The sequence below is a fragment of the Falco peregrinus genome, chromosome 2 (genome assembly GCF_023634155.1).
Source record: "Falco peregrinus isolate bFalPer1 chromosome 2, bFalPer1.pri, whole genome shotgun sequence".
Classification (NCBI taxonomy): Eukaryota; Metazoa; Chordata; class Aves; order Falconiformes; family Falconidae; genus Falco; species Falco peregrinus.
In genome coordinates, this window is record NC_073722.1 from 77,908,302 (window position 1) to 77,921,455 (window position 13,154).

General features: G+C 40.0%; 1 protein-coding gene across 1 annotated transcript in view; it reads right to left on the minus strand.

The window, feature by feature from the left end:
* Positions 1-13,154, minus strand: part of DCHS2 (dachsous cadherin-related 2) — a 73,012-nt gene that overhangs the window by 19,063 nt on the left and 40,795 nt on the right. Inside the window, exons 11-13 of the mRNA XM_027779988.2 lie at positions 8,209-8,343; positions 7,779-7,988; positions 5,675-6,526 (exon numbers count right to left, since the gene is read on the minus strand). Of these exons, the coding sequence (XP_027635789.2) occupies positions 5,675-6,526; positions 7,779-7,988; positions 8,209-8,343 (1,197 nt within the window). The remainder of the gene's footprint in view (positions 1-5,674; positions 6,527-7,778; positions 7,989-8,208; positions 8,344-13,154) is intronic.

The window sequence follows — 13,154 nt, forward strand, 5'->3', positions numbered from 1 at the left end:
CAAGGCACTGCCTACACATCTCTGCCCAGTAAATTGCTCATCTCATCACAACTTCATCACCTGCCTAAATAAAACAATGAGATTTAATTTTTTGTAATTGCAAACTCCCATGTACCACCAGAATTACCTCTTACCTGAAGTCATATGTATTCCTTTTATTCAGATTATGCTGTCTTTGGTCATTTAAATCTCACTTTTTCATTAATTCTTTTAAGGAAAACAGTCCTTTTTTTTGTTCATCATAGGAATGCATATTACCCCTGAATCACCATAAAGAGTTTATTTTTCCTTCATTTATCTGAATTCAATTTAGATTTTAATATTTTAAAATAAATATTCTTCAAAAATTTAATTATCAGTCTTTTGACAGAGAGAATGAAAAGGTGGAACTACATGCACAGCTATGTGTGACTTCAAGCAAAATCCAAATTCCATGAAAAAAGCAGTAATTTAATATAGAATGCAAGAGACATGAAATAAAAACCCTGTTTGAAATAGGATTAGAGGAAAAAAGTGGAACTGAATATATTATCCTGCTCAGCATCATCACATTTAACAAAAACGTAGCCAGTTTAAAAAGCATTATCAAGATTTTAAAATAATTATTACTTTCAAGTGATTTATTAAATTGTTTAGCACATGTGGAAATTTAATGGATTTTAATTATTTTAATTATAATTTATTCCATGCAACTGTGATGGAGTGAGGTTATTGTGCAACCTAACTCCTCCAAACAGCATTACAGACAACTAGCTATTTCATCTGCTGTTCACACTCAGTGTCCTAGATGTCAGAGGAAAGGACTTTTATCTTTAGTATAAAAATGAGAGGAAATTTTGCTCTTAAGAAATGTAGCAAATATTTGTATTTCAGCGTTGTTCCTTATTAATTTCTAAAAATAGGAAATTTTAAGTGGTTTGGTATTTGCTCCTAAAGTCCGACTGTCAATAGCAAAAATATGCCAATTTTTGCTATTTAGTCAATATTTACTAGAAAATTTCTGGAATTGAGAGCCAACTGTCCAATAGGTAAAAGCTGATTTAACACTGCACTGGGGTTTTTTTTAGGAACTAGAACAGGGAGGGTTAGGTTGAATTTTCATCGCTGAGGAACTCTGATTTACTACAAAAGTCTGGAAGCAGAGTTAAAGGTAGGAAAAAAATTAAAAGTCCAAAGAAAATCACTATTTATATTCTAATGCTGTCAACAGACTTTTTGTTTGCTTGCATGTTTAAGAAGAAAAAACCTACCAGAAATAAAGGAAGTAGCAGCTTTTCTACTTGAATCTCTTTTTTCAGGGGCTAGAGGTTAATACGTTATTGCTCTCGCCCTCAAACCCTCATCATTTCAGTTTTGTATTTTTCACGTAGTTAAAATAATTTACAACTTATTTTTGCCAGTGAATACATTTCTTCTCTTTCTGATACCTTTCACAGAAAACGACTCCTTCAAACAGCAAAATTTTACAGTTCACTGTCAACACAATCTGAGCAAACTCTGTGGTCTGCCCTGTACAGGTAAACAGCAAACGACAGCACCGTCTGCTGGAGCTCGTGACTGCAAGTCCACATGATTCAAATACTGCTTCAAGCAGAAGACACAACACGTAACACCTAACACGGAGCAAAAGAAGAGCAATGTGCCACACTAAAATGGCACAATGAGCATGAGATCAGCACTGAAGCAAGTGCAAGGAAGGAGGGAGGTCCGGACCACAGCAGAAAGCAGAGAGGTTTGCTTGAAATACTATGCCATCAACTTCTGAATTAGTTAAGAATGTTAAAGGAAGTGAAGAGCGATGCAAATGTTTATATTTAGGGTTTTCTTCAGTTCAATCACAGACATCCTGATTGCATTTGAAAGTCTCTCAAACTGCTTTGAATAGCCTACACCAGCCTTCACCTTACGCCTACTGCCCTGGAACTGAAGCCCGGCAGTGTGGACAGCATCTGCCTACCTTGCCAGACAGGCTCAGAAAAATGCCCTGTACTCTGTGTTAGGACATAACAGACACCAGAACTGAGCTACGTATCACTATATCATCATTCTTCTTCTCTTTCCAGTATTCATTACAGCAGTCTCTTTTCCCCTTCTTTGTCATCTAACCCTGGTTCATGTTCGCCATTATTTCTTGAGACCTCTTAATGATGCATGGAAGAAAAAGCTAACTGAGCACAAAGAGTAGAAGAGGACTTTCAGAGTAAGAGGCTACATTTTTTTTTAGACCCATTATGGAAAAAAATAGAAGATTCAACTAGTTTTACTGGTGAAACTGTCTCCAAGGAAGTGCTATGCAACCAACTGTTCCAGTGAAAGCTTGGTGAATAATAAAAGTTTCTTACCCTCTGGAGACTGCAGTGGCTTGTTTAGTTATTAACTGGCTTCTAAGTCTGTTGTAATACAGTTTATAATATTTAAAGACATTAAATATTCAATATTAAACAAAGCAGAAGAATGGGGGTTTGTGAAGGTCATCAAACTTGGAGGTCAAACACTTCAAGAAAATCTGACCACAAGGACCAATTCCTGAGGCACTCACCCAATTGACTGGTTCAGACTAAATTAAAACGAAGGACCCTTAGCTTTGGCTTTCATCGTTTATAGTATTCAGATTTTTTATTCTTTTTAAAATAAACTTAGAGTTTTCCCACTCTATTAGTTAAGGTAGAAATAAAATTAGGAGGAAAAGCCACATTTATTAATACCAGTTCTACAAATAATCAGTACGTAATGTAAATCTCCCCTGGACTGAATACACTGGTACCATTCATATTTGTAGGGGTCTCAGGATCACATATATCCTGTAAGCTAACTCCTGTGAGAGTTTTAATCATAATCATGCTTTTTTTCCCACTAAAATATTTGATATTTACTTATGCTTATATAAATAAGAAAATATTACACACAGAGCCAAAACAGTACTGGTATTTAGTAAAATCTCTCATGCTCTTAAAAGAATTTGATCTTCTTAGCAAATAGACTTATTAAATATACAAACTAACATTTTCGGATGTAACCCTCCTGTTTACCCTGAAGCTTTGTAAAATTTCCTTTAATCAAAACAAATTAAACTGAATCTTATTTGTATTTTCTGTAGATTGAATGGGAGAACATGTGACTATGGCATTCTGATACCAGAGTTCCTTGAGGCATTTCCCTGATTTCAGGTTGGATTGTCTACCCTGACCCAGGAATGTATCGACACTTAGGAAAAATTAGGATGAGCTAAGTTTATCTATTGCCATAAAGCCCTGATTTTTATCTTATTTCTGTAAACCTAACAAAACTTACCTTCCCTTTTATTATTTTTTTCTTAATTAGAAAGAAACTTTAATGCAGGATTAATGCAGGTTAATCCCACGTCTCCTGAAAAGACTGAAACCCCCTGGATTTTAGTCAAAAAAATAGAAAAGTCAAAAAAAATGACACTCCTCCCCTGGAAAGACCCACAAACAGGTTCTCGCAGCACTTTCTGCAAACACAAGCCTGCTGCAGCAACGAGAGAGAAAAATGAGAGCCTAGAGTTTGCCTCTGGAAACACCTGATCCCTCTGCTTTCCGGACACCTAGGAACGAGGGCCCCCCTCCCCCCGCCATACATCACCATAACTGATTCTCAGTGGACAGATCAATGAAGAGACAGAACATGAGAAATTAACACAGATTGCTGTGACATCCGAACTGTATGTTATGGAAAAAGCAATTCCCCCAGGGCACGCTCTCCTTTGGGAAGTGACACACAATTAACTCCTGTGCAGTGCTGATTCCAGTAAAACAGGGCTTGGAGGCCTGGGGGTGCATGACTCACATTCACAGAAAAAAATCAATTTTAGGGTGTCCAAACCTACTTGTATTTCCTGGACAATTTCATGGAATAAAATGCATTTTTTTAAATGTCAGGACAAATATGTTTAGGGATTTTTATTTTTTGCATTTTTGCATTTGTAATGGAAGCAATAAAAGAAGCATAGGTTAAAAAAAAAAAAAAAAAAGAAAGAAAAAGAACACTAACAAACTTCTTATCTCAAAGGTTCCATACTCAAGAGTGCTCAGTACGGAATGAAAGTTAAATAAATGCTCCTCTGCCTGAGCAGACCTGAACCTACACCTTTCCTATTTCAGGAGAGTGTTTTAACCACCAAGCTACTGCATGTTCCATGCCTTCCTGTTGGAAGCCTTCCACTTTTTCCAGAATCCTACATGCTTTTTGGCAGACATTGAGAGCGCTAGACAGATGCTCTAACTTGGTGGTTTGATGTCTCATCACGACTTTTTAAAAAGAGCCTGAAAGTAAAATATTTCATCTACGCTTTAAAAAAAAAGTCACTTAAAAAAAAATCACCTTATTGCCTAGTTTTGATCTGTTAATTGAAACATCAGTAATGCTCACAGCATTATCTTTATCTTAAAACACACTGCTGAAAATTTGGCTTGTAGTCCCGAACAGGCACAGAGAAAGGAATGGCTGAGTAACCACAGCAGTAATTACTGCAACAGCTATTTTCACCCTTCATTCTCTGTTCTGTTTGCAATTAGGCAAGAATATTGACTGGTTTTCCAAAATTATTAACACATTTCTTTTTTACTGATTCCTAATCAAATATATAGGCTGTTACTCAAGATCTAAGAATTCACTAGTCTCACAATACCCTTAGGATATAAAGGAATATTGCTTTCATTTTACTGAGGGAAATTTGAACTATAAAGAGGATAAATTACTTGTTCAAGGTGACCCTCGTGAGGCAGTATTTGAATCAAGAATATAGTGCACGTCAGGTATCTAAATACATCTGGTCAATTGTACAGTGGGATTTGTGGGCAGAAAAACGGGGAAGGCACTCCTTTCCGCCCCTCATTAGAATGAGCCCATCCCCTGAAGTCGAAAAAGGTACTTGCCATATCTAACTGGCAGGGGGCATAACTACAAATATTTTCTGAATGACAAAAATTAGAGCAGTAATTCTGATCATCATACAGAAGAAAAATACAACAAATCTGTAAGCACTTTGTGATTGAGGCTGGTTTGTCTATAGGCAGCATTCAATAGCACAGGATCTATGCAGAGATACACCGTAGAAGCCTGAGTGACAATGTGCCACAGCCTCCAAACTCCTCTCTCCCTCACCCCAATCCCAACCCCCCATTCTCCTTCTTGAAAGTCCAAATCTTCGGCAAGGTTTTGTAGTAGCTTCCAGAGATACTCTATTTCATGAAGGGTTTTTTGCAAAAAAACAAGAAAAGTTGTGTCGCAACTGGTTCACACCACTCACATCATCTGAGCTTGTGTGCACTGACAAGTGAGGCGAGTAAATGCTGTTCACCCATCATTAAAGTCATTTTGCTAAAAGAGTGAACCCACTGATGCTCAGCGCTTCCCAGGCTGAGGGATAGAAACACACCAGGTCTGACAAGGTAACTTTATGTTTCATGTGAGCATCACTATTGTACATGGGCAGCAAACACAAAAGCCAGACGACGCCTCCAACTAACAGACCATGTTTCTTTTTCATGCTGGTGTACTGGAAAAGGACAGATGAGTATTTGCTACACCCAGATAAACCTTTCCATGCTGTTGCACGGGAAAAAGGTTTCCCTATACTATTCATTACAACTACCATTCCAAAAGGAGGGGAGGGTGGCAACCGCAAGAACACAAATTGGGGTTTGATGCCCACCTGCTGCACTGTTCTCTGGCATGCTTGCTTCATACAGGCTACGGCTGAATGAAATCTCCTCCTCTTCTTCCGTAAAAATAATGACCATAGCTGTGGCTGTCCGAGGTGAGATACCTTGATCTGAAGCCACCACTAGCAGCTGGGTGCTGAAGTCCTTGGAAGCCAAGGGTGCCTGAAGAATGATGTCACCTGTCTTTGCATCGATCTGAAATACGGTTTCTGCTATCAAACTAAAACCGACAGTTCCGTTTGATCCCAGGTCCATGTCCTCTGCTCTCACAGTGGCTACTGTCTCATTCACAGAGGTTTCAGCAGGCACAAAGGCCCTGATAGGGTTCTGCAAAAAAACAGGATCATTGTCATTGACATCCTCAATGTGCACCACGACACTGACAGTAGTGCTTCTTGGCAAATAGATGCTAGAGTCACTTGCTACAGCCCTAAATGCGTACTGGGATCTGGTCTCCCGGTCCAGTGCCTTTGTAGTAACTATAGACCCCGTTACACTGTTGATAGCAAATGCTCCAAAGGTGTTGTCAACAAGGGAGTACGTAACTTCGCCATTCAGGCCATCATCTTCGTCAGAAGCAAAGAGGTCGAGGATGGCTGAGCCTTCCTCTAGGTCTTCTCTCACAGAGATTTGATACTGGGTCTTTGCAAACAATGGGTTGTGGTCATTTTCATCCAAGACCGTTAGGTAGAGCTGTGCAGTGGAGCTTCTCGACGGACTGCCTAGGTCACGGCACTCAATTACAAGAGTGAAATTGCTGACGTCTTCTCTGTCTAAGCTACGAGTGACCAGCAGCTTTCCTGAAGTGTTATTTAGTGTGAAGTATTCTCCAACATTTCCACCTTTCAAATACATAAAAAATAACATGATCACAAACAATCGCTTTCTAAAAAAGAATCCCTTGTGAATACCACTATGGTAATTGCAATAACATGATCCAATTGCTCATACAGCTGGTGCGCTTATGTGCTTTTCACATATTTTATTCTCCTTATATGAATTAAAACCTGCATTTCATTTAAATCAGTGGGTGGCAATGACAGTAAATACAGAATGTCATATCAATTTACAGAGTGGCTATTTTGCCAGATGCATGTCTTTTTTCCCAAAGCAGCACACCTTATAAAATCTCCTGCAACTTCGCTGCTGCATGAAGTGACCTCTTCCCAACCTTTGTTACAAATTCCAGAAACCTATAAAGCATTGCTGACAATTGTAATTACTTGCTCCTTGTTCTCTTCTACAAGCCTGTCTCTTGGAAGCGAATAGTTGTGTAAGGTCTTGATTTGGAGGGCATGGGGACGGGGAGGTAAATATGAAGCAGTCAATAGAAAAGTCAGCATTTTAGTAACTGTGAATGGCATATATACTTTATAACATGTAGAAAAATCAAAGGTAATTAAATTAAAGATCATAAAAGATCGTGAAATTAAACCCAAGAAAACATAAAGGAATTCAGAACTGTTTCTTCAAAAGGAAAACGTGTTGGCTGTTACCACAGTAGCTATCTGCCTACGTTTGAGCTATTGTTGAGAGCCGCAAACCAAAGCAAGCACAGCAAATCAGTATTTGTGCAAAGTATTACAGGAGGCTTTGAACAGCTGTAGAGCTTACACTGGCATAGTGGACACGGGGGGAGTTTGGCAATATGAAACCCAAGTACGACACTACTAATTGCTGGGTGAAAGAAATTCTCACGAAATAAAATCAAATAAATAAAATTAATTAAATCAAATTAGATTAATTCTTGTGCTTATTTGCAATGGTATATTTACATGCAGAACTTCCACAACTGTAACAAAAAGGACAAAATTATGCCTTCATGATTAATGCCTGCTTCTAGCATTTGGTAGTTTTTTTTCTTTTCTGTACTATTTCAAATCCAGAAAGCAGATTGAAACTGTGCCTGGAAAGCGCTTATTAATGCTGACAAAGGGGTGAAAGATCTTTTATTTTTTCCCCACACGGAAGTAGCACATGGACAAGATGGGAGCCAGGGAGGCCTGGTAAAATCAAGACTAGTCTAAAACTTCAATACTGCTGTTTATATATTTCCTGATTTATGCTAACAAAAGTGATGGAGTGTAAACTTACCGATTATTTTGTATCTTAGAGCTCCATTATTGCCAGCATCCAAGTCCATAGCCCGGGTAATGTAAATGACAGAAGGCTGCTGGTTCTCTGGAATATGGATCTCAGAGGTGGGAAGAAGAAATATGGGAGAGTGATCATTTTCATCCAGGACCCTGCAGATAACTGTCACCGTGCTTGACAGCAATGGGGTTCCACTATCTCGAACCAAAACTAAGATTAATAAAAATAAAGCAAATTTTATACCATGGTTATGGCTGCAACAATAGATGTTCCTTAATAACAGCAGAACAGGAAAGTCATTTGTGCTATGCAAAAAGCACATGCTCTTCTGTACCCGAAAATCTTACCACTTCCATCTAATTCAGCCGTCATCAAAAAAGGTAACACCACATCCATTCTCACTTCCAGTTTTACAGGCACTCATAGTTACCTTTAATACTGAAAACCTCCTGGGTTTCCCTGTCCAGTGATGCAGCTGTTACGAGTTCTCCACTGTCCGAGTTCATCTTGAATTTCTCATAACCAGCTCCCGGTACAATTTCATACCGAAGCAAGGAATTCAGTCCTTAAAAGCAAAATGAAAGTCAGTAAAACACAGCCACTGTCCTCACATTCAGGTCTTCAGATTTTTCTTTTTCTTCTCCCCCTCCCCAGGAAATGGGTTATGGGTGAAATTACTATTTTTAGTGCAGTGAGTAATTGCTTCTTCACTAACTCAAAAGGGCTAAATTCAAAATCTGGATCTTCAAAATCCTTGTCCAGATGCTGCTTTGTGTCTGACTTTTCCAGCCACTCAAAGCGACCCCAGAAACATTTCTAGGCACTCAGGGCATCTCTCCAAAAAAGCTGACTTATCAACATTGTGCAAGACAGCATTAATTTAGACCACGGGATCCATGCATTTGTCTTCTGCTCCCCCAGAGGTAGGTAGTTTACTTCTCCACAGGCTGTCATGCAGAGTACTAGAGGCTGCCCTGGCACCTCTGGCTCTCCCCTCGGAGCCAATGCAAGGATCTCTATACAGTAAGACACTGAAAAGTAGAAACAGAGAAAACATCCACTTCTTGGCATGCCCACCAGTTCTAAATATCCGTAACACCGAGCAGGCAGTTTCTCAAGTCACAGCAGGACTCACAGGGTAGCCATCTCCTAGTCGTCTTCAACAGAAAAGCCAACTTGGTGGGCATTCCTACAGCTCATCTCAAGCCTTTCGGGTGGCTCCCACTTGTAGCCAGTCTCCAAACGATACTCTTGGTTTTATAATGCTGTGCAGGATTTCCTGAAGGGAAGATGAAACAGTTTCCTTCCCTCCAAGTTTGTCTGAATGTCAATTCCATTCAGTTTCTTATCAGACCTACCATTTGTATATAGTACAGGGATATTAGCCTTCCTGTCTTTCTCTAGGAAACCGAACAGACTTTTAGAAACCTTTCTTCCAAAGTTGCCCACCTGAGTTGAAAAAGAAATGTGACTCCACATTCTTAACTAATGTGGTTATAAAATAATTTCTTCCATATTTCTTCTAGTTTCAACCCCCTCATGAGGAAAGTGTAGTATCGTCTTCATCACGTTTATATTGTTAACTGTAAGGAGTTTAATCCTACATAATATTTGAAGGGCTTGTACTATTGTGTTAATTTTGGGGTTGGTTTTTTTTTCCCAATTTTTCTAAGTTTCATTCTGTGGTTTTCCAACCAACAATTAGTCTTTTAATAAGGTAGGGACAGTTGGTGCACCTGGAAAACTGCAGCACTCCTAGTCATAGGAAAACTGCTATTCAGAGTCAAAACTGCCCGCCTGTTCTCATCTGCTGCAGTCAGAACCAGGACAATCTGCAGTGGAGTTGATGGCAAAACACTGGTGTGAGAGAAGAAACAGAGCCTCCAGTTTTTAACATCCATGACTTCGTTTGCCTTTGAATAGTTTTGCTAAACAGTTGACAACACTACTGAAATTTGATTAAGAGAATTATTACCATAAATGCATTTGCACCTAAACTAAGTCAAGGAACGGATACATTCATACAACGTACAGCAGAAGGAAAAATGAGTTACGGAATCCTTCCAGCTTTGTGGAAGAAAGGAGAAAAATCACAGTAGTAAGGACAATCAAGGAGAACGTCTTGAAAGTTTTAAGTTTACCAACACACATTATCTGATCTGTCCATACCAGATACCATTCAACTACATTTAAACAGATATTCATAGCTCTGCCTGCATTTATCTATCCTTAATTACCAATATGCTAAAGATGGAAAAAATGATACTAAAGGGCTGGTATTAACTACTGGCCTTTGGTCTCTTGCCACTGAACTGCTTCAACCGTGTGTGTGCCTTCACTGGCATATTTCACAACAGACATGATTTACAGACAGTGCTGAAAAAACACAGGTACCATCCAAGTTGACTATTCACACACTGTTGAAATTAAAACTTTTAATTAAGGACACAGATACCTGACACCTTAATTACAGTTATTTACCAAGCACTTACTGCTTCCTCTCTCATACACAGCTGCTAGGAGCATACACCTAACAGTACGAGAAAGCTGCACACCCTGCCCAAGAGAGGAGCATGACAACTCTCTGCATTCACATACCATGGCACAGCAGCTGCACATCTGCACTCTTGGTTAACTATTCAGTAGTGCTGGCTACATTTCAGGGGCTGAAATTACAAACTTAAATGAGAAACAAACTATACTTGCCGCACATTATGAGCTGGAAGAGGAGCAAAGCCCCTTCCTTGCCACTGGCCAGTGGCAAGGACCCCTTTCCCTGCAGGCCAGATGGCAGGGTGGACACACGGGGCCCGAGCTCCAGCCAGGGAAAGGCTTCAGCCCTTTTTCCCATTCCCCTGCCACAGCACAGGCAGCCCCGGCGCTCAGCAGCAGCCGTGGTAGTACATTGTGCATATGTCTAGTGCCAAGACCAGTGAAGAAGCAATGGGAATAAATGTCCCCCCTGCCCCAAACCTAGGCTCAAGCCTCATCTTTATGATACCAGTGTTGTTAAGACTATAATCCATGAATATGAGCAAGACAAAATGTCTACTGAACGGCAATAAGCCCTGTCTCCTAACTCTAAGTCAGCACCCCCTACTAACTTTTCGGAGATTTTTCTCCTAAGGCTCCAGACATAGCTACTGAACCACAGAGGTCCACATCAGCTTCAAAGCAGCCCTTGGCACTAGCTCAGTTCGTTCAGAGCTTCTGCAAAGACCTATCTCCAGACAAACCCCTGATCTATCTTAAAAATGCTGCTGATAACTTTGTTTTCCCATGCATTCCCCGCACGCCCCCCCCCCCCCCCCCCCCCCCCCCCAGCTTTTAGCTGTACTACACACATCTTTACACTTGCATTTACTCATGGTGTGGTGTTAGATGTTGGCCTGGGGGCAGGTGGAGAGCTCGCAGAAAGCGAGGCAACATGGAGCTGCAGCAAGTGCAGCTCTTGTATGTGCAAGAGGGACTTGAATGAACATGATGTTTCATGGTTATCCACGTGAAAGAATCATTAGAAACAAAGAAACTTGCAGTGATTTCCTAAAAAAAAAAAAAAAAAGAAAAGAAAAAAAGGGAAAAAAAAGAGCAGGAAGCAAACTTAAAGCTTGGGTCAAACACAAAGAAGGTGACAGCTGCTTGCCTTCCCTCATCCCTTCCCAAGGCATGAAGTACAAAGACAAATAAAGCAAAGGTTGATGATGGCTGATACTGTCAATAAAAATGATTCTTACCTGTGGTCAGTCACAGAACATATGGGAAAAAAAAATAAAACTGTGATGGGAGAAAAGTCCTCCACTGAGACTATGCAAATATTACTGGGATGTGAACTGAAATTTAAAAGGCACGTAAAAATAAAAGTAAAAAATGTGATGTAAAAAATTAAGAACAGTGTGAGAGGAGTTACCTTACTCAAAATTCTGTTCCAAAAATGTGAAAAAAGTGAGTAGCTTTTTATTTATATAACTCTTACATAAATTCTATTTCCTTACATTATGAGCATCACTTCAGTACTTGTTTGGAACAATACTTGTACAACACACATATGACATGGGGCCAAAACAGCCAAATGTGAGAAAAAGGCGCAACAGAAAGATTGTGGTTACTGGAAAATGTACTTTAAAAAAAAAAAAAGGCAGGAAGGAACCATCAGCCACAATAGTGCTCCAGCCCGAAGTGTCTGCACAGGGAGGCACACGCTGTGCCACCCAGTACACTTGGAATGCCCTTCCCTCTCCACCCTGTCAAGCCACCCCCATCCCTCCTCCTAACAGCTCCCAAAATTTCCCTTCTGCTGTATTTCCCACAACATGTGCAATACATAAATATCAGGGATGGAAAAAAAAAGAGGGAGAGGAATTCAAGCAAATTCCCATTTCTTTTCTCTAGTATCTTGCAAATTCTTACTTCAAAGACTGCCTTTTTTTTTCCCCCTCAATAATGTGAGCCACAAAAAGAAAATACTTGGAAGAGCAAGGTACAAAGGTAGACCATAATGCTGCTCAGCTGTCATGGAGATTGTCATAGACAGGGCTACCCACCCAGTCCCACTTTCTAAATACTTTACATACTTGTGGGGAAATGTCTCTTCTATATAGCACCTCTGTTGAGCTCACATCAGCCTTTTGTAATCAATACGTGCTCTACATTAAATGAGAAATCTTACCAAATACAGAAAATAATTTTGGTAACAAGATCGATTGTTTTATCTACTTTTGGATAGCACAACCTTAAACAAGCCTAAAGATGTGCAAAAAGCGAACCTACAGTAACAAGTCACTCACAGAGCTGAGACCACCTTTGGGCCAATTGCAACAGTATTGTAATATTTAATTATTTTCCAGACTTCATCTTTACTGCAGACCGCAGCCTGTGTAGCTGTTCCACGTTACACCAACGGCATGCACTGTGTGTGGTACTACTTCGGACAAGTTTCTCCCCAGCACACAGAGTACCTGTTCCATCACACGCCTGTTAGGTATTCCAAAAGAGCAGGCAGCTGAAGAGATGGAGCGCATTTTTTGTCGCTTAGCAAAGACTCTCACTTTTAGTTCTTACCTGTGATTCAAAGAGCAGAAAAACCACCCCTTCTTCCTCATCCACGCATGTTTGAAAAGCAATGCATTAATATTCTTACATATGCAAAACCCCGTTTGGAATCTGGTGCGGCTTCCACGATCTCTTTGCAGCTCAACTAGCTGGAAAATCTTGGATGACAGTGCCCCTCTCTGGTTAGCAAAGATCAGTGCGTGTCTGCCCGTTCTCTTACAAAACCGGGACCCTTCCCTAATGAACCGTTTTAAAACGGTTCAAAACGCTCTGATGGGAGAGCAACACAACGTTCAAATATTAACTTTAACCCAGCTGAACCATCGT